The sequence below is a fragment of the Trachypithecus francoisi genome, unplaced genomic scaffold, assembly GCF_009764315.1.
Source record: "Trachypithecus francoisi isolate TF-2019V2 unplaced genomic scaffold, Tfra_2.0 Lachesis_group12, whole genome shotgun sequence".
NCBI classification, from domain to species: domain Eukaryota; kingdom Metazoa; phylum Chordata; class Mammalia; order Primates; family Cercopithecidae; genus Trachypithecus; species Trachypithecus francoisi.
This window is the reverse complement of record NW_022681457.1, coordinates 115,536,135-115,561,235: the sequence shown is the minus strand read 5'-3', so window position 1 is coordinate 115,561,235 and position 25,101 is coordinate 115,536,135. Positions and strand designations below refer to the sequence as shown.

The 25,101-nt window shown below is 52.0% G+C and overlaps 1 protein-coding gene across 1 annotated transcript; it reads right to left on the bottom strand.

Moving 5' to 3' along the window:
• Nucleotides 1-301: 301 nt before the first annotated feature.
• SLC2A7 (solute carrier family 2 member 7) lies at nucleotides 302-25,101 on the bottom strand. The gene is made up of 12 exons (XM_033229368.1): nucleotides 24,997-25,101; nucleotides 23,671-23,769; nucleotides 21,612-21,772; nucleotides 17,918-18,042; nucleotides 16,633-16,785; nucleotides 13,080-13,205; nucleotides 12,643-12,830; nucleotides 11,497-11,607; nucleotides 7,535-7,636; nucleotides 4,678-4,753; nucleotides 1,817-1,944; nucleotides 302-578 (listed from the first exon to the last, which is right to left on the bottom strand). Exons 1-12 carry the CDS (start codon nucleotides 25,045-25,047, stop codon nucleotides 357-359), a joined length of 1,542 nt encoding a protein of 513 aa, XP_033085259.1. The 5' UTR covers nucleotides 25,048-25,101; the 3' UTR covers nucleotides 302-356.

Here is a 25,101-nt window from a genome sequence, read left to right as displayed (position 1 = left end):
GATGGCAGTTTGGGTCTCCATAGCAACTGTGGAACTTGAAAAGTTTTACTTTAAAAAAGGGCCTCTATACATCATTTAAATGTTGGTGCCAATGTAGAATTGGAAAATCGACTCTTAACCAATCAAAATTCACGTACCTGCCCCTTCCCCAGGTCATTCCTCAGTGGCTAGCCTTGGAACTTCTCAGCTAAATATGCATTATTGTGGGTATTTAATAACATCCGTAATTAAATTAAATGGGGGCAACAACAAAAGCCTCAGTGCTACTATCCTCCCCAGAGCCTGGGGCTAGGAGGTCCATTCTCATAGAAGGAAGCCTTAAATATGGGCTCCCGTCCGTCCGTCATGCAGGGCCACTAAAAGGAAGTTTCCTTGGCAGAAGAGGGTGTGGGAGGCCCAGCATCAATGGTTTCTTCTTTCTTCTCCTCTGCAAGCTTCACCCTGTTTCTCTTGGCAAAAATGCGGTTTATCTCCACAAATGTTTTGCCCTTGGTCTCAGGGATAACCATGTAGATGTAAACCGCAGTGAGGAGGCAGATTCCAGCAAATATGATGAAACTGTAGGCACCGATGGCCTCCTAGACCAGGAGACAAGGAAGAGAGGAGGGGGCAGAGAAAGACAGGGCTGATCCAGCCGGGCACGGTGGCTCATGCCTATAATCCCAGCACTTTGGGAGGCCAAGGCAGGTGGATCACCTGAGGTCAGGAGTTTGAGACCAACCTGGCCAACATGATAAAACCCTATCTCTATTAAAAATACAAAAATTAGCTGGGCCTGGTGGCGCACACCTGTAGTCCCAGCTACTCGGGAGGCTGAGGCAGGAGAATCGCTTGAACCCAGGAGGTAGAGGTTGCAGTGAGCCAAGATTGCGCTACTGCACTCCAGCCTGGGCAACAGAGCGTGACTCTGTTCCAAAAAACAAAAACAAAAACCCCCAAACAAACAACAATAACCAGTGCTGGTAGAGGCCTTTGTGAGTCTATAAAGGAGTTGCTTGGTGGCCAGTTTTGCTTCACTCCTGGAGGAATGATATAGCTAGAAAATTGTGATAACTAAAGATTGTTTGCAGAAAAAAAAAATATCTAGAAAATTGGATCCCCCTCACCCTATTATCAAAAAGAAACTGGTCGGGTGCTGTGGCTCATACCCATAATCCCAGTGCTTTGGAAGTTTGAGACCAGCCTGGGCAATATAGCAAGACCCCATCCCTAAAAAAAAAAAATTAAAACAATAGCCATGTGTGGTGGCCCATGCCTGTGGCCCCAGTGACTTGGGAGGCTGAGGTGAGAGGATCACTTAAGCCTGGGAGGTCGAGGCTGCTGTGAGCTGTGTTTGCAACCACTGCATTCCAGCCTGGGTGACAGAGCAAGGCCCTGTCTTAAAAAAAAGAAACGAAAACAAAAAACAAGAAAAAACCCTGCTTATCCTTTTGACAATAGGAGTTTACGGCCTCTGTGCCCTGAAGGTGCTGAGAGCGCAGAGTTTGTGGCCCATCTTGTCTTTGCAACGAGGAAGGAAGCGGTGGGGGATCTGCTCCCTGGCTCTGGCTTTGTTTGCTTTCTACTACCTTTGAGCTCCGCGGACCAGAGCCCCTAAGCAACAGCCCTTTACAATTTCAGTGGGGGATCACCCTTCAGTAACTGGGAAACCCGTGTCTTCAAGGGTTTGGAGGCAGTGGGGCCACTGTGGACCCTTGGATATGTCTGAGAGCCCGTCCCCACCTTGCTGGATTCACAGACGTGCTTAGCGGAAGGGGAATACAGCTTACTCCCTGGAGGCCGGGTGGAGCGGACTGGGGAAGGGGCCCTCGCTCACCTGGATGTATGGGAACAGGAAGCCCACGATGAAGTTGGTGAGCCAGTGCACCGCCCCGTCCACCATGAACGCTGCCCGCCGGGAGGACTGCAGGAAGATCTCGGTCCTCACTACCGAGGGGACAGGACCTGGAGGTCGGAACAGGATGGGTGGGGCGGAGAAGGACCCAGGGGTCCCCCAGGGCTGGCGGGACGCGGCCCACTCTAGCCTCAGACCTAGGTCCCTTAAGAGCCCCGGCTGGGATTGGGCACTGGAAAAGAACCCTGCCTTTACCCACAAAACCAGGGTGTGATCAGGGCAGGAGCTGGAAAGGTCCACTTTGCAAAGGCTGGTTGGAGAGCCTAGAATTGAATTTCCATTGCTGCTGCTTCAAGGCCAATGACGCTCCACGAAGGTCTGCAGAAAGTTAATGGATGGGAAGCTTCGTGGGAGCAGCGGGAGGGAGGCGGCTCCAGCTCACAGGCAGAGCTTTCTGAAAGAGCTTCCTCTGCGCTGGCGTCACTGTGACTTTAGACGGCCCTCGCTTGGGAAGTGCCGCCCTCCTATGGCGGATCTGGGTATGGCAGCGCCTGAGGCCTACATCGTTTCTTGGGCAACTGTTTTTCATTATCGCCTCCTTAAGAAGCCTTGTCTAGGCCGGGCGCAGTGACTCACTCCTGTAATTCCAGCACTTTGGGAGGCAGAGGCGGGCGGATCACGAGGTCAGGAGATCGAGACCATCCTGGATAACACGGTGACACCCCGTCTCTACCAAAAAAATAAAAATTAGCTGGGCGTAGTGGCGGGTGCCTGTAGTTCCAGCTACTCGGGAGGCTGAGGCAGGAGAATGATGTGAACCTGGAAGGTGGAGCTTGCAGTGAGCCGAGATGGCGCCACTGCACTCCAGCCTGGGCCACAGAGTGAGACTCCGTCTCAAAAAAAACAAAAAAAAAGAGGCTTTGTCTAAAATGTCTAAAGCCATTTTTGTTCCCTAATCGCCACTCCCATGAAATTTTAGTACTGTGTGTCTGTTTAGGTCCTGCATATATACATATCTGTAGCTTTACACAAAGAAAGAGGAAGATTCTGTCCCTCCTCTTCCAAGCTTCCTACCCCGGGTTAGGTGGTGAAATGGCCTCATTGAAAAGGCCGGGTCTCACGGATCACTTGAGGTCAGGAGTTTGAAACCAGCCTGACCAACATGGTGAAATCCTGTCTCTACTAAAAATACAAAAACTAGTCCAGTGTAGTGGCGTGCGCCTGTAGTGCCAGTTACTCAGAAGGCTGAGGCAGGAGAATCCCTTGAACCCAAGAGTTGGAGGTTGCACTCCAGCCAGGGCAACAGAGTGAGACTCCGACTCTAAAAAAAAAAAAAAGGAAGAAGAAGAAAGAAAAGAAAAGGCCCGATCTCCCTGGATGGACATGGAGGAGAATTCAAAGCCCCTGAATGAAGCTGGGATATCAAATGCAAACTCCTGCAGCCCAGTGAGGTGGGGCCCGGGCCCCTTCTCCAGGGCCCTGCCCCCAAGGGATGCCATCTGTCCTGCCTCCCTCCTGTCCACCACAACAGCAGCAGCCAACAGTCCTTAGGCCTAAGTTGAATGTCCGATCAGCGCATGCTCTGAGCTCGCATCTGCCGGCACACCTGATCACCCTGTTCTTGGAGAAGAATCACAGCTTGCTCCAGGTGACACACAGGCAGTGGGGGCAGAATGGCTTGGAACCCGGCCAGGTCTCCTACACACACTAGTGCTTTTCGTTTGAGGTTCTGCTGCCTCCACGTTTGAGATACACTGGGAAGGTGTCCTGCTCTAAATCCCACCCCCCCCAACACTTTTATTTTAGACGGAGTCTTGCTCTCTTGCCCAACCTGGAGTGCAGTGGTGGATCTCAGCTCACTGAAACCTCTGCCTTCTGGGTTCACGTGATTCTCCTGCCTCAGGCTGGGACTACAGGCGCCCGCCACCACACCTGGCTAATTTTTGCATTTTTAGTAGAAACAGAGTTTCACCTTGTTGGCCAGGCTGCTCTCAAACTTCTGACCTTAAGTGATCCACCTGCCTCTGCCTCTCAAAATGTTGGGATTACAGGCATGAGCCACCATGCCAGGCCTAAATCCGACTTCTTAAATACCCTTAAATATAACTATGCTGTCTCATTCATGTGCCTGACACAGCACAGTGTAAAGAGGTATTCCGCCAATGGGTGTTGAATGAATTAATACCTTCATTTTGGTTTATGGACAGTGCTTTCAAAATGAACATTCTTCAGGGAATGTTATTAGAGTCATTCTTCAGGGAATGTTATTAAAGTCTTCACAGTCAGGGGTGTCTTTTCCCAGGCAGGGAGAAGGAGGTTCAATTCTCAGGACACACTGGGGAAGGAGTCTGGAGTCTCAGAGGCTGCCCAAGAGGTGGGCCCAGGTGGCAGCCTGAAGCCACTGGCAACAGGACATTGGGGACAGTGTAGTAAGGGACTGTAGCTGGCGGTCAGCAGGGACAGAAGGCAGTTGAGCCTTGGGTGTGCTGTGGGCTTGGAGGCTAAAGTGAGTGTCTGGAGGGTATGGATGTAAACGGAGGTGCCCCAGGGGGGTCTGGACGGCACAAGCTCCCTCTCTGCAAAAGCTCATCTCCTTGTTGGGCGCCAAACCTGAGTCTGGGCGCCCCTGGGAGCCACACATGATCAGTGGGGCACTGGCCTGGCTGACGCTGGTTGAATGAATGAACATGGCCTGGAGTGCCATCAAGGCTTAGAGCTAAGAACGGGTGGGATCTGCATGAGCACGTCCATTCACTCAGCAAATATGTGTCGAGCACCAACTGCGTGCCGGGCCCAGGAATGGACCACGATGGCCGGGGCGAGGGCAGCATGCAGGTACTCACTGGGCCCAGTGGAATGTCCCGCGATGTAGGCAAAGACACAGATGATGCCGAGGTAGGATAGCTCGGAGACCTTGTTCTGTGGGGAGAGGTAGGGTTGTCTGGGCTGAGTGAGGCCAGGAGCCCCACGTGTGGAGGGGTCCACCTGCGGGTCCCACCTTCCTGCCCCAGGGAGGAGCCGCACCTAGATGTCTGGGCACCTACATGGACCTCAAGGGCTCTGTGGGCAAGAGAGGAAGGCCAGTGAGAACCAGGCCTTCTAGCCTCCCAGAGGGCGCCCTCCAGCCTCACCTGATGAGCGTCATGGAGAACGAGGGATACCTACCTTTGAGTTATTTTCCTGCCAGGTGCTATTCTCCACACTTTACAAATCACAAATATTAATTCATCTCATCTTTGTGATACTCCTCTGCCCTCTGAGCGACTCTGTGATTATTTCTTATTTCTTCTTTTTGAGACAGACTCTCACTCTGTCGCCCAGGCTGAAGTGCAGTGGCGCAATCTTGGGTCACTGCAGCCTCCGCCTCCTGGTTCAAGATTCTCCTGCCTCAGCCTCCTGTGGCTGGGACGAGAGGCGTGCACCACTACGCCCGGCCTATACGATTGTTTCTACCCCACAATCATGGAGCCAGAGCACAGAGGGCTCTGAACACAGACTATGAGGAACCTTAGTCCCTCAGGAATCAAGCAACAGCTGAAGTCACCCAGTCAATATAAGTGAGCTGAGGTCCGGACTTTCTCTACCACTCTCTGGAGACTCCCAGGACCCCCAGACCAGTGGAGCTGGCAGATCACCATCTCTGCTCCCAACTGCCGGGAGAACAGCCAATGCAAAACCAGGTCAACGAACTTCAGCTAAACTCACCAGGTGCCCCTAGATGAACTTCCCAGGGAACCCTGTAGTCACAGTTATGAGACAGCCTCAAGGAACAAGCTGGCAACAGAGCTGGATGGTGAGGTGAGAGAGGAGGCCCTGGGAGCTTCCAAGCAGAGAAACAACACGATCTGATTCATTTTCAACAGAAAGAGGAGGCGGGTGGGTTGGGGGCCATTCAACATGTCAAACAAAAGCGAGGCTGGCTGGGTTGGTGGGGCCGCCCTGGACCCGGTGTGAAGCCGGCAGCTGCTGGTGCATTTTCAGGCAGAGACCCTGGTCGGACAGAAGGAGTGAAAGAGCCACCAGGGACGCCCCTAGGTTTCGGATATGTCACTGGCGGTGGTCTCTGCAGGTGGCGCTCAGTCTTGATCACCTCTTTTCACTTCCTAGAATCCCTATCTACTAAGAACTTACATTTTTTTTTTTTTTTTTTTTTTTTTTTTTTTTTTTTTTTAGATAGAGTCTCGCTCTGTCACCCAGGCTGGAGCAGTGCTGCGATCTCGGCTCACTGCAACCTCCACCTCCCGGGTTCAAGTGATTCTCCTGCCTCAGCTTCCTGAGTAGCTGGGATTACAGGCACACGCCACCACACCCGACTAATTTTTGTATTTTTAATAGAGACGGGGTTTCACCATGTGGCCAGGCTGCTCTCAGACTCCTGACCTCAGGTGATCCATCTGCTTTGGCCTCCCAAAGTGCTGGGATTACAGGTGTGAGCCACCGTGTCTGGCTGAGAACTTATACTGGTTTTAAAATTAGAGAAGGAAGTTCTTTCCAAGGGAAACTTTCATTAAATTGATGTATGAGCGTCACTAACAGTGTTCCTCTCCAGGCCTTGCTTTCCCGCAGGCCCTGGTCTCCTGGTGATTCCCTGAATCCTCCCAGTTCTTTGCTGCATGAAGCTCTCTGCACTCCCTGATGGTTAAGGACAAAGTCATTGCAGAGAGGGCAGCTCGGAAAAGAAGGAAAAGAGCAAAGATCTTGTCTCTAAATGACAGAAGGAGCTCCTCACACATTCTTGTACTCATGTGCAATTGCATTGCTGATATATTTTCCATGTGAAAGGGTTCAGGACAACGCTGCGGTTCCTGCACAAGCAACAAGAGCAGAGAGGCTGCCTCCGAGACCCGGAATGCTGATTGCTTTTTAAAGATTTTGTATCATGCCACACCATGTATTTTCCTCACTTCCGTAGAATGTGGCTAATACATACAGGCTGAGAACACTGCAAATTAAAATGATGTACTTCTTGTTTGGGTGGTCTGCTGTGTTTTAGTCTTACTGAAATATGATTCCCAGTTTTTTTTTTTTTAGACAGGGTCTCACTGTCTCCCAGACTGGAGTACAATGCTGCGATCATGGCTCACTGCAGCCTTGACCTCCCGGGCTCAGGTGATCCTCCCACCTCAGCTTCCTGAGTAGCTGGGACTACAGGTGCACACCACCACACCCAGATAACGTTTTGTTTTTTTTGTAGAGATGGGGGTCTCACCATGTTGCTCAGACTGGTCTTGAACTCTTGGGCTCAAGGGATCCTCCTGCCTCGGCCTCCCAAAGTGCTAGGATTGCAGGAGTGAGCCACCGTGCTCAGCCTCCTTCTGCCTCTTGAATGGGATGACTTCTGGTCTTACCTCTCCTCAGTCCACACCTGTTCACTGCCCACATATGTTTTCTAATGCGATTGAACCCTTGCATTTATGCACTGAAGCACGCACTTTATCGTACACTGCCCTCCTTGTTTCTCTTTCCCATGACAGCTGGACCATCTATCTAGTTACTTCTTTGCATGTGCAGGTGTAGGTGAGCAAAGCCACCTGTGACATTCACTTCAGGATGGGGCATTGCAAAGTACGTTTCCAGGCAGGACGCATGCCATCAGTGGGACTCAGAACCAACCCCTTGGTGCAGCGGGCACAGTTCAGTCAGGGGATCTCCCACCCCCGCCATGACTCCCCACCCAGGGGGCAGGAAATGAGGTCAGACCTGGAATAGGAGCACCACCGTCAGCACCAGGCAGGCAGAGCCGCAGATGCCGTAGCCGGCCAGCAGGAGGCGCCGCCGTCCCAGCCGCTCCACCAGGACAGCCTGGAGGGGAAGAGGGGCGGTGACCAGCTACGTTGGCCTGGCGCCCAGGATTCTTGGGCAGAGCCTCCACTTCCTCTTGCAGGCCCCTCTTAGGTGACCCTTTCTTTTTTCTTTCTTTTTTTTTAAACGGAGTTTCGCTCTTGCTGCCCAGGCTGGAGTGCAAGCAACAGCGCGATCTTGGCTCACTGCAACCTTCGCCTCTGGGGTTCAAGTGATTCTCCTGCCTCAGCCTCCCAAGTAGCTGGGATTACAGGTATCTGCCACCACGCCCAGCTAATTTTTGTATTTTTCGTAGAGACGAGATTTCACCATGTTGGCCAGGTTGGTCTCGAACTCCTGACCTCAAGTGATCCTCCCGCCTCAGCCTCCCAAAGTGCTGGGATTACAGGTGTGAGCCACCTCGCCCCACCTTTTAGGTGTCCCTTTCTTACCCCTGCTGCCTGCATGTGGGATGCAGGCTGCTCATTTGACATGGGTCAGACATTCATGCTCTTCACCACCACCCTTCCTTGTTCTGGTCATTTCCAGACCTCCTGGATCTTGGCTCCCTGCACCTCTGCCACCCACTGGAATAACCACATTTTCTATTTTCTGTGTTTGATGCTTTGACATCTTGGGACCTTAATGGCCCTGGAGGGACTACCCTTCCCACCCCACCGATAGCAAACAAACGGCTGTCTGGGAGTGCCTCTTTCATCTGCAAACCGACAATGCAGGCCCACACCCCAGGTCCTCCTCTGCTGAGCTTTCACACTCAAGGCCAGCATCACTTGCCCTAACACCCTGGGGGCCAGGGGCCAGGCAGCTGGGACAGCCTCTGTGACCCCCAGCCTGAGGAAATTATTCACACCAGCTACTCCTAAACCTGCTCACCCTGCCTCACCCGTTCCTTTCTGTGGGAACCACAGTAAAGGTTCATCCTCACACTTCCCCTTCATGCCTCTGCTTCCTGACCAACCCTGGGGCTTCCCCGCAGGCCCTGCATGGCGTGAACTGCGCCCTCCTCATGGGATCTGTGAGGAGCAAACTGTCTTTCCAGCAGTAGCCACCTCCTGATCTATTGGCCTCACCATACCAGAATAGGAATAAAATCTACATTTAAAAATAGCCCCTGGGCTGGGCACAGTGGCTCACACCTGTAATCTCAGCACTTCAGGAGGCCAAGACAGGAGGATTGCTTGAGCTCGGGAGTTCGAAAGCAGCCGGGTCAACAGAGTGAGACCCTATCTCTCCATTTAAAGAAATACATAAATAGGCCGGGTGCGGTGGCTCAAGCCTGTAATCCCAGCACTTTGGGAGGCCGAGGCGGGCGGATCACGAGGTCAGGAGATCGAGACCATCCTGGCTAACACAGTGAAACCCCATCTCTACTAAAAAATACAAAAACACTAGCCAGGCGAGGTGGCGGGCGCCTGTAGTCCCAGCTACTTGGGAGGCTGAGGCAGGAGAATGGCGTAAACCCAGGAGGCGGAGCTTGCAGTGAGCTGAGATCCGGCCACTGCACTCCAGCCTGGGCGACAGAGTGAGACTCCGTCTCAAAAATAAATAAATAAATAAATAAATAAATAAAAAGAATAAGAATAAAAATAGCCCCCTCCTATTCGCTGAGGCTCCACTCGACATTGAGGCCATATGGAATCTGGGCTCACATCATGGGGGGCCCCCATCTCCCCACTTTTCCACCTGATGGACTGGCCCCTCCACTCAGCCAGCTCCTTCTCCAACATCCAAGCCCAGGCCACACTCCCTGTGACCAGCATTCTTTCGACTTCTTCCTTCCTTTTCCATTTCTTTTTTTTGTTTTTTTTGATGAAGTCTCACTCTGTCACTGAGGCTGGAGTGCTGTGGCACAACCTTGGCTCACTGCAACCTCCACCTCCTGGGTATAAGCAATTCTCCTGCCTCAGTATCCCGAGTAGCTGGGATTACAGGCGTGTGCTACCACGCCTGGCTAATTTTTGTGTTTTCAGTAGAGATGGGGTTTCACCATGTTGGCCAGGCTGGTCTCGAACTCCTGACCTCAGGAGATCCGCCCACCTCAGCCTCCCAAAGTGCTGGGATTACAGGCACGAGCCACCACACCCGGCTCCTTTTCTATTTCTAATACCATTTCCATTCTACTCCATCCCTAATGGCTGACCCAGTGCCAGCCCTGTGCAGCCCCTTGACTCATGTTAGCTGACTCATGTTCTCCCAACATCCCAGCAGACAATCACTGCCATTCAGGAGGGCCAGATGCGAGCAAAGTGAACCCCCAAAATCAGAGAAATACTGTCAATTTAATGCTCTATGCCTGGTTCCCAGACGCTGTTCCTTCAGGGAGAGGGGAAGTGTATTTTTCTGGCTTGGGTTGCTCCAGGTAGGATGATGGGGAAGCAGGTCCTAGTTATGGTCATTTATCCCCAAGGAGGAGGACTCTGAGGATAAAGGATGGATCCTGCCCCAGAGGAAAACCGAGGATGGGGCCATGGAAATCCAGCAGGAGGAAGGGGCTGAGACTTCAGCCTGGGGACCTCCATCCTCTTCCCTTAATTTTCCTATAGGCCTCTTCCGCTATTTTCATTAACTTCTCCCTCCCTGCCCTTCTAAATCTTCTGAGAGTTGATTGGAACTTAAACTAGCTCTGGGGAAAATACAAATAATAGATAACTTTATTAAAAATGTTTACCATCACTGGCAACTCAAGAAACAGGAATCAAAATAATCAGAAAATAACTTGGAAATGGTCTAGGGAAAGGAATGCCATGATCATGACCCTTTTCTTTTTTTCTTTCTTTTTTTGAGACGGAGTCTCGCTCTGTTGCCCAGGCTGGAGTGCAGTGGCACAATCTCGGCTCACTGCCAGCTCCGCCTCCCGGATTCATGCCATTCTCCTGCCTCAGCCTCCTGAGTAGCTGGGCCTAGAGGCACCCACCACCTCACCTGGCTCATTTTTTGTATTTTCAGTAGAGACAGGGTTTCACCGTGTTAGCCAGGATGGTGTCGATCTCCTGACCTCGTGATCCTCCCGCCTCGGCCTCCCAAAGTGCTGGGATTACAGGCGTGAGCCACCGCGCCTGCCCCATCTGACCCCTTTTCATACAACATATATATCAAAGCGCAAGCAGCTCAGATTTTAAATACTGAACTCTGAAATCATGATATTACACCAACGAAAAGTGGTATCTGCATTTGAATACCATGTATTGCAGTCACCATAATGATTTTTACAAAGGAAGAAACTTGGATCTGAAGGTTTGTTGTTGTTTTTAAGACGGAGTCTTGCTCTTGTCACCCAGGCTGGAGTGCAGTGGTACCATCTCAGCTCACTGCAATCTCCACCTCCCGAGTTCAAGTGCTTTTCCTGCCTCAGCCTCCCAAGTAGCTGACATTACAGGTGCCTACGACCATGCCTGGCTAATTTTTGTATAGAGATGGGGTTTCACCATGTTGACCAGACTGGTCTCGAACTCCTGACCTCAAGTGATCCACCCACCTCAGTCTCCCAAAGTGCTGGGATTACAAGTGTGTGCCACCACACCCAGATAATTTTTTTTGTATTTTCAGTAGAGACTGGGTTTCACCATGTTGGTTAGGCTGATCTCAAACTCCCTGACCTCCAGTGATCCGCTCGCCTTGGCCTTCCAAAGTGCTGGGATTACAGGTGTGAGCCGCTGCGCCTGGCCAGATCTGAAGGAATTTTGAGTTTTCTGGTCAAAGTCATACAGGTAGTTAGTATGTGTGCATCCTAAAGTCCATGTCCCTTAAGTGACCCTGGGACCAGGGCCACCGGCACTCAGTTGACTCTGTAGGGCTCCTGTCTGCCGGGGGACACATGACCAGAGACCCTCCTGCAGGAAAGAGGCCTCCTGCTCACTCACCGAGGTAACAGTCATCACTATGTTGACCATGCCAGAACCCACTGTTACATACTGGGAGTGGGCGGCCTCCACGCCCGCAGATGCATAGATGGTGTCCGCATAGTAGTTGATCTAAACAGAAACACAGGGCTGTGAGGAGAGGCCTGAAGACCCAGGACACTGGCTTAACTTTCTCAACTCAAGCCACACACAGTTCTGCAAGCCTGGGTTGGGGACCCTGGGACAGGAAGGAGGCAGCAGGTGGCGGGAAAAAGAGGCCTGACCCGGAGTCGGGACACCAGGGTGGAGCCCAGTGCTGCCCTGGAATCCGGGGTCACAGCTCCTCCCTCTCTGAGCCTCAGGTTCCGCGTCTATAAAACGGGAGTCAGACCACACGACTCCAACAGCACTTGTCCCTCCATCGTTCAGTTACTCTAAGAGCTCACATCCCAAAGCATGACTTCTTACCTCTCATTCTGGGCCAAGCCAACCATAAGTTCCGTCCATCTTCTAGCCCAGTGCCAAGGACACTGGAATACACAGCCCTTCGAAAAGCCACGTGTGCCATTCCACATCTGGTGGCTCCCACCTGGCCGTCCACCCTCCCCTGATCACTGGTTAAACATCCATGAATCCCTGGGGCCAAGGCCACCTCTTCCTGATATGCCACTGGAGCAACCGGGTCACCCACCCAATCTCCAGTGTTTTAGCTTCTGCCAGATATCCACCCTTCCCCCACACCATGGTTAGATACAGTTATGGCCAAAGAGCCACGGTCGCAGAAAGCGATGCCACAAACATCACAGCCAAGCGGGCCCAAGGTGGGCTCCTGACCCAGGCTGGGCCTACCAACCCTGGCCTGGTGACCTGAGCTTGGACCCAGGAGACCTCAGCTCATCTCAGTCTAGTTGGTGTCTTGTATAGAGGGGAAAGGACTATTGGCAGGAGGCATTCCTTCTGGGGAAACAGAGAAAAATGACGGTAGCATGTGGGGAGAGGCAGAGCAGGGAGGCAGAGAGGACTGAGTTTTCTTCCTGACATCTGGCCCTGCCTGGGCTGATCCTGGCCCTGCTGCCAGGCCAGGCCTCTGTGCGTGGAACTGTGTTGCTATCCATGAAGCCTGGGTCTGCTTCATCTGTCTCCCCGCCTGGCCACCGTCCCATGTACCGCGTTGATGCCCGACAGCTGCTGGCCGGCCATGAGCACGATGATGGAAAGGAGCTGCCAGCGCAGGGACCGCAGGGCGCAGAGACGCAACACAGACAGGTGGCCCTCGGCGCGCTCGGCCCGGGCCTCCACACGCATGTCCTCCACCTCGGCCTCCAGGTCCATGTGGCCTCTCAGCCTCCTCAGGGCTGCAGAGAGCAGAACCATCCCCTCAGAGGGCCATCTCCCTGCAGGCTGGGCCCTAGGCCCTGATGCTGGCCCTGAGCTCACCATTCCCTGACCTGACCTTGGCCTTGCCCCCAATTGCCACCCCCACACCCTGTTCAGCTCCCAGCTCTCACCCCTGACCCATGGCAACCCTGCCTCTGGCCCTGACCATGGCTTTGCCCGGCCACCGGGGTGGGCAGGGCCCGGGAGAGTGGCCTGCGACTTCATACCTTGTCGTGCTGTGGCTTCATCTCCTTTCTGAATCAAGGAGTAGCGAGGGCTCTCGGGGAAGAAGGGCAGGGTCAGCAGCTGCAGCAGGGCGGGCACCCCTGTGAGTGCCAGAAGCACGGGCCAGCCTGCAAGGAGCCAAGGACTCAGGATCCCAGGGCCTGGGCACCCACTGGCCCACCCACCACTGTGCTTGGAAAGTCACGCTCCTATGTGTGAACCAAGGACTGTGCGGACTTCGTTCCCACCAGAGTCCTCCTACAAATGGGTTCCACATTCAAAACAGAGGAAATCATTATCGTTATAAAAATGTATGTGTCATTAATTATTTTGCAGGAAGAACACCGTTTCTCTAAAGCATAGGCAATGATTTAAACGCTTGAATCCCAGAGAAAATGAGCTCAGTCTTGTTCCTACTTTTATAGCTGGAAAGGGGATAATCTCTGCCTCATTAGGGCCATGGTAGGGCACAGCCTGGACCCTGCGCTGGGTCTGAGTGAGATCCTTCTGGATGGCTTGGGATAAGGAGGGGAACTGAGATTCCACTAAGAGAACAGGGTTTCCATCTGCCTCCCACCTGCTGGTATGGTGGGTGGGAAGTGGACAAGTTTTTTTTTTTTTTTTTTTTTTTTAGACAGGGTCTAGCTCTATCAGCCAAGCAAGAGTGCAATGCTGCGATCACAGCCCACTGCAGCCTCAATCTCCCAGGCTCATGCGATCCTCTCACCACAGCCTCCTGAGTGGCTAGAACTACAAGCATGCATTACCGCACCTGGCTGGGTTTTCTTTTTTTTTTTTTTTTAATTTTTAGTAGAGACAGGGTCTTGCTATGTTGCTCAGGCTGGTTGTGAACTCTTGGGCTCAAATGATCCTCCTGCCTTGGCCACTCAAAATGCTGGGCATGAGCCACTGCACCCAGATGACAAGTTCTTTAACATCTCTGAGCCTCAGGCAAGAAGTGGCGAGGGATAAAGGAGACACAGGCACTAAGCGTCGTGCACCGTGGCTTCCCCAGCTGATGTCTCTCTAATTGACGGTTTCATATTCAGTCGCTCTGGGCGGTTTAGGAATCATTTCTGCTAATGATCTTTCATGGAGCACCCACCAGGTTCTGAGTCTCTGAACCTTTTCAGGGTACCGTGGGGATCACAAAGACATAAATCCGCCCATTAAGGAATATGTGCAGAATTTGGGTCACTCAGAAATGTGTATAAAAAACCCCGACCAGGCACAGTGGCTCATGCCTGTAATCCCTTCACTTTGGGAGGCTGAGGCAGGAGGATTACTTGAGCCCAGGAGTTAGAGACCAGCCTGGACAACATAGTGAGACCCTTGTCTCTACAATAAAAATAGAAAAAAAGAGCTGGGCATGGTGGTGCGTGCCTGTAGTCCCAGCAACTTGGGAAGCTGAAGGGGGAGGATCGTTTGAGCCTGGGAAGTCAAGGCTGCAGTGAGCTATGACCGTACCACTGCAGTCCAGCCCGGGTGATAGAGTAAGACCAGGAAGGAAGGAAGGAAGGAAGGAAGGAAGGAAGGAAGGAAGGAAGAAAGGAGGGAGGGAGGGAAGGAGGGAGGGAGGGAGGGGAAGAAAGGAAGAAAGGAAGGAAAGAAGAGAGAGGAAGGAAAGAAGGAAGGAAGGAAGAGAAAAAGGAAAGAAAGGAAAGAAAGAAAGAGAAAGAAAGAAAGAAAGAGAAAAAAAGAAAGAAAGAGAAAGAGAGAAACAGAGAAAGAAAGAGAAAGAAAGAAAGGAGAAACCCCACTGGGTTCATGGGGCTTTTATTGCTGGCTGCATTCATTCAGGCCTGCTTGGTGATCCATCCTCTTATCCTCTTTTTCTCCACCCTCCATGAGTGTCTCTCACTTTCTCCTGGTGGGGCTCTAAAATCAATACCCCAAAATGAAGGCCTCAGCAGCACCCTCAGAAGCAAAATTTTTCTGTGACCTTCTCCTGTCCCCCTGTCTCAGTCCCATTTCCCCTGAGGCTAACCCTAGAAACCAGCATCCCTAGTCAGGATTCCTGGACAGGTCATACAAACCGGATTCCCTTTCCTCAAAACCAGTTCCATAAAACCTAAAAATATTCTATGTAAAAACTGGCCATATGGGTGGATCACCCGAGGTCAAGAGTTCGAGACCACCCTGGCCAACATGGAGAAACCCCCATCTTTACTAAAAATACAAAATTAGCCAGGCGTGGTGGCTCATACTTGTAATCCCAGCTACTCAGGAGGCTGAGGCAGGAGAATTGCTTGAACCCGGGAGGCAGAAGTTGCAGTGAGCTGAGATCGCACCATTGCACTCCAGCCTGGCGACAGAGTGAGACTCTGTCTCAAAACAACAACAACAACAACAACAACAACAACTGGCCGGAAGGAAAATCTCTGACCAATGCTGTTGGCTGTAGGTCTTAAGAGGCCCCCATTCTGCAGAGGGTCCTGCCCCACACCCAGAAGGAAGGAAGGCTGCACAGAGACCAAGAAGAACCCACACAGACAGACCCCGAGGGGTCTCCCCACTCGTCCATTCATGTCGGATCAGACCCTTTTTGTCCAATTCTATTTCTTTCTTTCTTTTTTTTTTTTTTTTTTTGAGATGGAGTCTCGCTCTGTCGCCCAGGCTGGAGTGCTGTGGCTGGATCTCGGCTCACTGCAAGCTCCGCCTCCCGGGTTCACGCCATTCTCCTGCCTCAGCCTCCCGAGCAGCTGGGACTACAGGCGCCCACCACCTCGCCCGGCTAATTTTTTGTATTTTTTAGTAGAGACGGGGTTTCACCGTGTTAGCCAGGATGGTCTCGATCTCCTGACCTCGTGATCCACCCGTCTCGGCCTCCCAAAGTGCTGGGATTACAGGCTTGAGCCACCGCGCCCGGCCGTCCAATTCTATTTCTACTTGGCTGTCCATACTCTGTTGAGCCTGGACTAAAACAGACAATTTCCCCTCTGTCTCTGGATCTTCACTCTGAAGGTTCCGCGAACCTGGTTAAATACCTTTGCATGCCTTTTCTATTAATCAATCCACTTCGTGTCAGTGATTTTTCAGCAGACCTTCAGAGGGCCACCCACCTCTCTCCTAAATCTCCACCAGGACCCCCACTCGCTCTCAGGCAACGGCCTTGCCTCCTAATTCACTGGGAAGATAGAGGGTGCCAGAAGAAAACAGCCACCCAGAGACAGGGATGGCGGCTGCGAACCTGCTTGCCCCCCATTGACGTCCCTCTGTACTGGGCCGTTCCTATGGCAGCCAAATTACGCTGACATTTTTCGCGGCGTGAAAGAAACCTGTTCTCTCCATCTCGCTTCCCCAACTTCTCTCCTTCCCTTTATAGCAAAACCTCTACCTGCCTGGAAGCCCCTGATTCCCATTCCCAAGCACGATTCGTCCCTATCACTCACCAAAACAGCCCCGAACAAGGTCACCCATCCCGTTGCCCACTACACTGCCCAACGCCTGACCCTAAAGTCACCTCTCAGGCCTCATCTGACTGGATCCGTCAGTAACACCCGGCACAGCTGAACGAGGGACTGGACCTAGCGTGACCTCTGCGCTGCCGGTTACCTTCCGGGTTGCCCAAGATGCCCTGGAGGCTGAAGATCTGTGCTAGGAAGACTCCAACGATGACGAAAACCTCGGTCATTGTTCCCAACAGGCCTCTCAGGTTCTTGGGGGCCAGTTCTCCCAGGTACATGGGAAGGGCGCTGTAGGAGATGCCTGGTTTGGGCACAGCAGAAATCAGGGCAGGCAAACCGCAAACACGGGAACCTGAGAGGCAATTCAATTCCATTTCCTAATCCCAGGGCTTCTCCGTGCTGTCAGCCTCTCCGTGGAGATGGAGCTAGGCCAACCTTGACTGTTTAGTTTGGTCTTATACCAAAATCCCTCCAGAATCCTCAGCCGCCATGGAGGCATCACCAGGATGTGATGAGGAGACCTTTTCCTTTCTAGCCGCCGGGCTGGGCCGCTTGTTACAGGGGAGGAGCCTAGGCCTCCATGTGTCCCTGGCACTTAACGATCAAACTTCTGCTTTGGTCTATTTTCTGATTTTTCTTTTTCTTTCTTTTTTTTTTTTTTTTGAGACGGAGTTTCGCTCTGTCGCCCAGGCTGGAGTGCAGTGGCCGGATCTCGGTTCACTGCAAGCTCCGCCTCCCGGGTTCACGCCATTCTCCTGCCTCAGCCTCCCGAGTAGCTGGGACTACAGGCGCCTGCCACCTCGCCCGGCTAGTTTTTGTATTTTTTTTAGTAGAGACGGGGTTTCACCGTGTTAGCCAGGATGGTCTCGATCTCCTGACCTCGTGATCCGCCCGTCTCGGCCTCCCAAAGTTCTGGGATTACAGGCTTGAGCTACCGCGCCTGGCCTATTTTCTGATTTTTCTAAAGCACAGACTGCTTTCTAACTTTTATTAATAGAAGAAATTACTGTAGTTAAGAAACTACTGAGTTTAAATTGTCCATCTTGCTTGGAAGATACCTTGTAAAACCTTATTGGTTATTTGTACTTCAAGGTGAAATTGTGTTTCTAAAGATCCTTAAATAAAGGGAAGGGGCCAGTAAGCATGAGGCTTGGCCAGGTACAGTGGCTCATGCCCATAATCCCAGGACTTTGGGAGGCCGAGCCAGGAGGATCACTTGAGCCCAAGAGTTTGAGATCCGCCTGGGCAACATAGTGAGGCTCTGTCTCTAAAAAAAAATTAATTAATTAATTAACAAAAGCAAGCATGAGGCTTGCAAGGTCCTGGGAATGCAGATGGGAGGATGTCTTGAAATGAAAAGAGGCAGAGCCAGCCAGACACCTCGTCTACTCCTGCTTCTAGTCTTGGCCAAAGAGACCCTTTCCCCCAGGTACCTGCACAGACTCCCAGCACCACTCGGGAAAAGATGACCAGCTCAAAAGCCTTCGCCACTTTGCTGACTCCCATCAGGATGGCGGGGACGATGGCAAAGATGTTGTTGATCAGCAGGGTCCCCTTTCTGCAAAGACAGCGAGCCCAGAGGGCAGGGGTGCGTGGACGCCGTGGAAGCTCTCCCAACACCAGCTCCTATTCTGCAGGCGGTCATTACAGAGGCACGGGAATGTGCCCGAGCAAGAGCTGAAGCAGGGGGCTGTAGACTGAATAGTGTCCCCCAAATTCCTATGTTGAAGGCCTTAACCCCAGTGTGATGGGATTAGGAAGAGGGGCCTCTGGGAGGTGAACGCGTCATGTGGGGCCCTCACCATGGGATAGGAAGAGACATACAAGAAACCACTCTCTTTTTTTGCCCTGTGAAGACAAAGCCAGGCTGGGCATGGTGAATCAAGCCTGTAATCCCAGCGCTTTGGGAGGCTGAGGCGGGCGGATCACTTGAGGTCTGGAGTTCGAGACCAGCCTGGCCAACATGGTGAAACCCCATTTCTACTAAAAAAACAAAAGTCAGCCAGGCGTGGTGGCACATGCCTGTAATCCCAGTTACTCGGGAGGTTGAGGCAGGAGAATCACTTGAATCCAGGAGGCAGAGGTTACAGGGAGCCGAGATCGTGCCACTGCACTCCATCCAGAGCCACAGAGCAAGACTCCATCTCAAAACAGAAAAAGAAAAAAGACACAGCCAGAAGAAAGCTGTCTGCAAGCCAGGAAGAATGCCCTCCCCAGGAAACAGATCTGCTGGTACCTTGATCTTGAATTTCTATCCTGCAGAACTGTGAGAAGATAAAAGTCTGTTTACGTCTGTGGTTGTAGCAGCTGGAACGGATTAAGACAGATTGGGGAAGAAGGGGCGAATGGGTAGACGTCCCAGGAAGGAAGACTTGGGGTCAGCAGGGGTGGGAGTTGGGGAGGGGAGCATTCTAACGATTGGAGCTGCCTGAAAATGGGAGGGCAGGAACAAAGAATGGGGCTGCCCCGGGAGGTAGAGAGCTTCCCGTCACTGGTGGTATTCAAGCTGTCGCTGGTGGTTTCTAGACCAGACACGATGACTGTCAGGAATGTTGAACAGGGAATTCCTACAACGAGTGGGGTGCAGAATGGGACTACGTGATTTCTAAGATCCCCTCCAAGGCTGAAAAACCACAAGCCTGAGAAGAGCAGGGAGTGCCTGAAAAACAGCACTATGCTGAGTGCATCCTGCTGCCTTCACGATCCATTCATCTGCTTGACTCCATGCTCTAGGTCCTATGCCAACCTGCAGCAATGGCTCCCGTGCCTCCCTTCCTTGCCTTTGGCTTGGGTTTTGCACAGGAGAAGAATGGCAGTGGACCAGAAAGAGGGCAGAGAGCTCCTGAGCTGTGGGATTGCTGGCTGGTGCATCCTGATATTCTTTTCTTTTTTTTTTTTTTGAGAGGGAGTCTTGCTGTGTCGCCCAGGCTAGAGTGCAGTGGTGGGATGTCGGCTCACTGCAACCTCCGTGATATGGTTTGGCTGTGTCCTCACCCAAATCTCATCTTAAATTCCCACGTGTTGTGGGAGGGACCTGGTGGCAGGTCTTCTCGGTGCTGATCTTGTGATAGTGAATAAGTCTCACCAGGTCTGATGGTTTTATAAGGAAGAGTGTTTCTGCACAAGCTCTCTCTCTGCCTGCTGCCATTCATGGAAGATGTGGCTTTGCTCCTCCTCTGCCTTCCGCCATGACTATGAGGTCTCTCCAGCCACGTGGAACTGTGAGTCCATTAAACCTCTTTCTTGTGTAAATTGCCCAGTCTTGGGTATGTCTTTAGCAGCAGCGTGAAAATGGACTAATACACTCTGCCTCCTGAGTTCAAGTGAGTCTCCTGCCTCAGCCTCCCAAGTAGCTGGGATTACTGGCATGCACCACCATGCCCAGCTAATTTTTGTATTTTTAGTAGAGACGAAGTTTCACCATGTTGGCCTGGCTGGTCTCGAACTCTTAGCCTCAAGTGATTCGCTCACCTCAGCCTCCCAAAGTGCTGGAATTATAGGTGCAAGCCCCCGTGCCCAGCCTGGTATTCATTTTTTATTTCCTCTCTCCACTGCCAGGGGGAGGTGCTCCCTCCTTACACCCCAGCAGGTCTGGGGATGATGAAGCTGTCAGCAGCCACAGGACTACCTTTGTGATTGTCTCACACTTTGCACACATCTTTGAGGGCCGCTGGGACCCTGAGTGAGTGTGCTGAGTGAGTCAGCCAGGAAGGTGGGGTTCTGGCGCCAAGAGGAGGGAGCGGGTGGTGAGGACTCTATGAAAATATCCCAGGTCAGCAACACTGAAGACTGGCCAGGGCATCCACAGATAAGCAGGCTGGTGTTCTCAGGCCACTTTTCTCTCCCTGGGGCTTCCGCAGCCTTCAGGAGCAGCCACCAGAGCCCAGACCCTGATGGGGGAGAGTCAGCCAGCCAGGAGGCCCAAAAAGACTAAGCAGCCCAGACACGTCCCCACCCTTCTCTGGACTCCCAGCCCTTCCTGGTGACTAGGAGGGGAAGCTGGGGCTGTCAGGACCCCACTGGGCAAGGCTGGCACCACCACATTCCTGGGCTCAGGCTCCTCATCCGGAAAATGGGTTCAGACAAGGAAGTGGAGGCCAAGCCTGGGCTTCCAGAACAGTCCAATCACTCTCAGTCTAGATGAGGACATCACAGTCTGGATGACCAAAAAAAAAAAGCTTGAATTATGGTATAATTACATTAGAGTCAACAGTTTCTTCATTCCAGTGCATAATGTATAGCAAATTAATTGTCAATCAAGTATTCGCAAGAAGAGATCCTGTGAGTCTTGCATTAATTCATAGATAATTAATTTTCAATCAGCACTATTTTCTTTCTATGCCTGAAAATGAAATTGCTCTGGTGTTTTGAGTGACTTTTTCACTGGAGGGCTTCCAGTCACTCCTGCAAACTGCCTAACCTGGCACACCACGCCCAAGTGTAACCGTGAATCCAAATGAGTGGGCTGAACTAAGAGAACACCACCAGGCCTCGCCCTGAACCCAGGGTCATGCTTTGCCCTCCTGGGAACCTTGGCCTGTGCATCTTTCCTTATCTGTGGAGTCACGTCTTTGGAGCACCTGGGCTTAGGAAGAACGATTAGTAAATCTGTGTGAGCCAAGCAAAGTTCAAAGACCTGCCCAGTCTTCATTTCCAAACAATCTCATATCTGTGAGACTGTGGCAGGCAGAGTGACTCAGCCTGACCCCAGCCTCAGTAACAAACTCTGACAAGGACACGTGGGGAGAGGCTGCAGCTCTCAGAATTTGGAACCATGGCCACCTGACCCCCAAATGACACCCGATAAACAAGCATTTAGTGAACACCCCCTGGAAGTGCTTACAAGGCACTAAGCTGAGCACCGTCAGGAGCCTTGATCTCAAAGGCTGCACCACCTCTGTGGTAGGTGACGGAAGGGAATGCTTTTCCCATGCAACGGCCTAGGAAAGAAATTCCAGAGACATTTAGGAACTGGCTTTAAGGTCATGATGACTGTGGCCAAGCAGAGACTAGACTTCAGATCTGATTTTCAGGGTCACACATCTCCCCACGAGGTGCACAAATGCCCAGAGACAGTGTGGCTTACTAGCGTGAATTGTAAGTGGGAGCAGTGAACCTTCTGTTTACCTGCCACAGCTATCAACCAGCAGGCCCACGACCAATGACCCCAACAAGCCGCCCAGAGGAAACGTGGAGACGGTGCAAGACCATAGAAGCAGCAGGAGCTTCCCGTCCATGAATGTTGCATGTCGCTCAAAGTAGGTTTCATTGTAAAATGACTTGAAGACCTGCAAAACATTGCCCCATCCACAGCTAAGAATATTGGGCAATTCACGAGAACGAGAAAGTGTTCTCAGTGGCCACTTGTCATTGTACAGAGAGGTTTTTCTGCTAACAACTGTAAGACACAGTTAAACCCGCTGATTCCCTACTATTACCTGAGAATCAAAAAAGCTACTGTATGATGGGTTGAGATGAGAAACTAGGCTAAACAAAAAGATCGTTACAAATTCACTGTTAAAAAATTTACTTTTGGCAGGATGCGGGGGCTCACGCCTGTAATCCCAGCACTTTGGGAGGCCAAGGTGGGCGAATCATGAAGTCAGGAGATCGAGACCACCGTGGCAAACACGGTGAAACCCCGTTTCTACTAAAAATACAAAACATTAGCGGGGCATGGTAGCAGGCGCCTGCAGTCCCAACTCCTTAGGCTGCTGAGGTAGGAGAATGGCGTGAACCTGGGAAGCGGAGCTTGCAGTGAGCCGAGATTGCAGCACTGCACTCCAGCCTGGGCGACAGAGCGAGACTCTGTCTCAAAAAAAAAAAGAAAAGAAAAAAATTTACTTTTGGCTGGGAATGGTGACTCACATCTGTAATCCTAGCACTTTGGGAGGCCGAGGCGGGAGGATTGCTTGAGGCCAACAGTTCAAGATCAACCTAGTCAACATAGGGAGACCCTGTCTCTATTAAAAAAATAGAAAAAAAAAAAAAGATTTAAATTTACTTTTAAGAGACTTACTCTGCCAGAAGCACCATAGGAAATATTCTTCTTCTTTTCTTTCTTTTTTTTTTCTTTTCTTTTCTTTTTTTTTTTTTTGAGATGGAGTCTCGCTCTGTCACCCAGGCTAGAGTGCAATGGTGTGATCTTGGCTCACTGCAACCCCTGCCTCCCGGGTTCAAGTGATTCTCCTGTCTCAGCCTCCTGAGTAGCTGGAATTACAGACATCCGCCATCACACCCAGCTATTTTTTGCATTTTTAGTAGAGATGAGGTTTCACCATGTTGGCCAGGCTGGTCTTGAACTCCTGATTTCAGGTGATGAGGTGATCTATCTGCCTTGGCCTCCCAAAGTGCTGGGATTGCAGATGTGAGCCACCACGCCCAGCCCAGGAAATATTTTTACTAATTGTGTGACTTCAGGCAAGTTATAGAACCTCCAGAAACCTTAATTTCCTCATCAGTTATGGAAATAAGATGTACCTTATACAGAATGTGTTAGCATCAAATGTGATTAAGTCGATGGTACATTGCTTGACTTAGAGGTTCTATCCATGGTAATAATTGTAAGTACACTAATATATGTATCTATATGTAATACACACGTAAATATAATACAGTGTATGTAGACATGCTAATATATGTATGCAAGCTTAAGCATATACACATACCAAGGTTAAGCCTGTGGTCAGTTCTCTGTCCCCATCTGAACTCATCAGCACAGGCTGTCCCTCCCTCCTTAACTCTCATCCTTTAGTAGACTTTGGGGACACTCTGTCCTCAGGTTCTTCCACACCTGACAAGGGCCCCTTCTCTTTTTCCTTTTCTCCCCTTTGTCCCAATCCCTAAATGCCACTGAGTTCAACCTTTGACCCCATTCTCTTTCCAATCAACAAGGGGCCTACCCAAGGTGAGGGCAGTGGGACCTGAGGCCCAAAAAGACTGTGCTGGGAATCCAGGTCCCCCAGCATCCCAACGTGCCTGGAAAGGACGACACTCCAGGGGGAAACACCTCCTGCCACACCCTGGTCTCCAGGGGTGGGCATCCAGGGTACTAGGACAAGATGGCTGCTCCCAAAGGCAAGATGGCGCCTCCTAGAGGCAATATGATGGCCTCCGTGGAGGAAGATGGTCGCTACCTTCCACCCACAACCGCAGTCAGTTGCTGTCCGGTCCACCTTCTGCCCACCTTGTGCGGAGTGTTGACCACAGCGAGGTTGTAGCCGTACTGGAAGGCTGAGCCAAAGGCGGCGCTCAGTGTCGCCAGCAACAGCGTGGGCTGGAGCCGCTGTGGGAGACAAGTCCAAGGTCGGGACGCTGTGGGCCTGGGCCTCAGGAAGTGGAGTGGCTGGGCCTCCACCTCCCTCCAGCCCGGGCTGGAAGTGGGGGACGGGAGAGCCCAGGCTGTGCCCCATAAAAGAGGAGGAGGTGGTGCAGAGCTGGGGCTTTTCAGGGCTGAGAGGCATGAGGTCTCTGCATGCATTCGTTCTCTCCTTGAGGATGTATTTGAGCATCTCCTATGTGCCTGGCCCTGTGCTAGGCCCTGGAGGCCAAGTGTGAAGTAGGAGATGCTTTAGGAAAAAGGCCCAGCAAAGCACTGCCTTTAAGAAGCTCCCTTTCTAGTGAGGGGAGCCCACCCCGTCTGAAAAAGACAAAGATGGTAATTCCAAATCGCTAGAATGCTGTGAGAATAATACAACAGGGTGGTGGATGGGGTAGCAGCCTGTGGGGAATGAGGGACTGTGTTCAATAGGCTGGGCAGGGCAGGGAACCCTCTCTGAGCAGATGCCCTTTGAGCCGGAACCAGAGTGGATGAGAGGGAGCAGCCGCGTGAGCATCGTGGGGAGGAGCATCCCAGACAGACAGACTCACTGCTTGCCTCTGGCTCTAGAACAGGCCCTTAGGAAAACCCAGGCAATCCCCTGTGCTCAGGGCCAGGGCTGTCCATGGTTGCCACAACACCCAGGGCAGCTTGGAGGGGAACTGGCCTGAGGTCCAAAGTCTGAGGAGCAGGTGGGTGGGTCTGTGGCCATATCCTAGAGCCAAGGCCCTGGTGCATGCCCCCCGCACTGCCCCCTCCACCCCCAGCTCCTGTGCCACATGTCCTCACCCCAGTCCTCACACTTAGCTCCCTGGCTGCCCACAGCCCATAGCTCTGCACACGCAGGAACAACCAGACTGAGAAGCGCAGGATTCGGGCATTCTTCAGAGGCCATCTCCCCTCGATCTTTAAGGGTGGGGGAAGTGGAGGGGAGCAGGGGTGGAAGGGACAGAGGCATCTCCAGCACCATCTGCTCTCCCAGCAGTCACTAAGCCACTCTGGCCCGTGTCTGAGCCATGAGGTTTGAGCACAGCTGCTTCTCCACCTGGCACGCCCAGGCCTGGTTATCCTGCAGGAAAGGGAAGAACGCTACCTGCTCCTTGCTGAAAGCATTGCAGGGCCTTCACCTCCCTCCACAGGTCTGCACAGCTGGTGGGAGAGGGACAGTGACAGTTTCCTAGTCTTGGCACTTACCCCCTCCCTGGATGGAATGGGTGGAGCGGTTCCCGCCTCTTTGTTCTCCATCCTTGTTCAGGTGGGAGAACAGGTGGCTCTACCTTCCAAGTGACACCTGCTCTG

Excerpts from the sequence above, each read along its gene's own strand:
- SLC2A7 (XM_033229368.1), bottom strand. The coding sequence starts at position 25,047 with ATGGAGAACAAAGAGGCGGGAACCGCTCCACCCATTCCATCCAGGGAG. Across the intron at positions 18,043-21,611 it reads CTGGTTGATAGCTGTGGCAG|AAAGGGGACCCTGCTGATCA; the intron begins GTAAACAGAAGG and ends CTGTCTTTGCAG. Across the intron at positions 7,637-11,496 it reads TAGTGATGACTGTTACCTCG|GCTGTCCTGGTGGAGCGGCT; the intron begins GTGAGTGAGCAG and ends CTTCCCCTCCAG.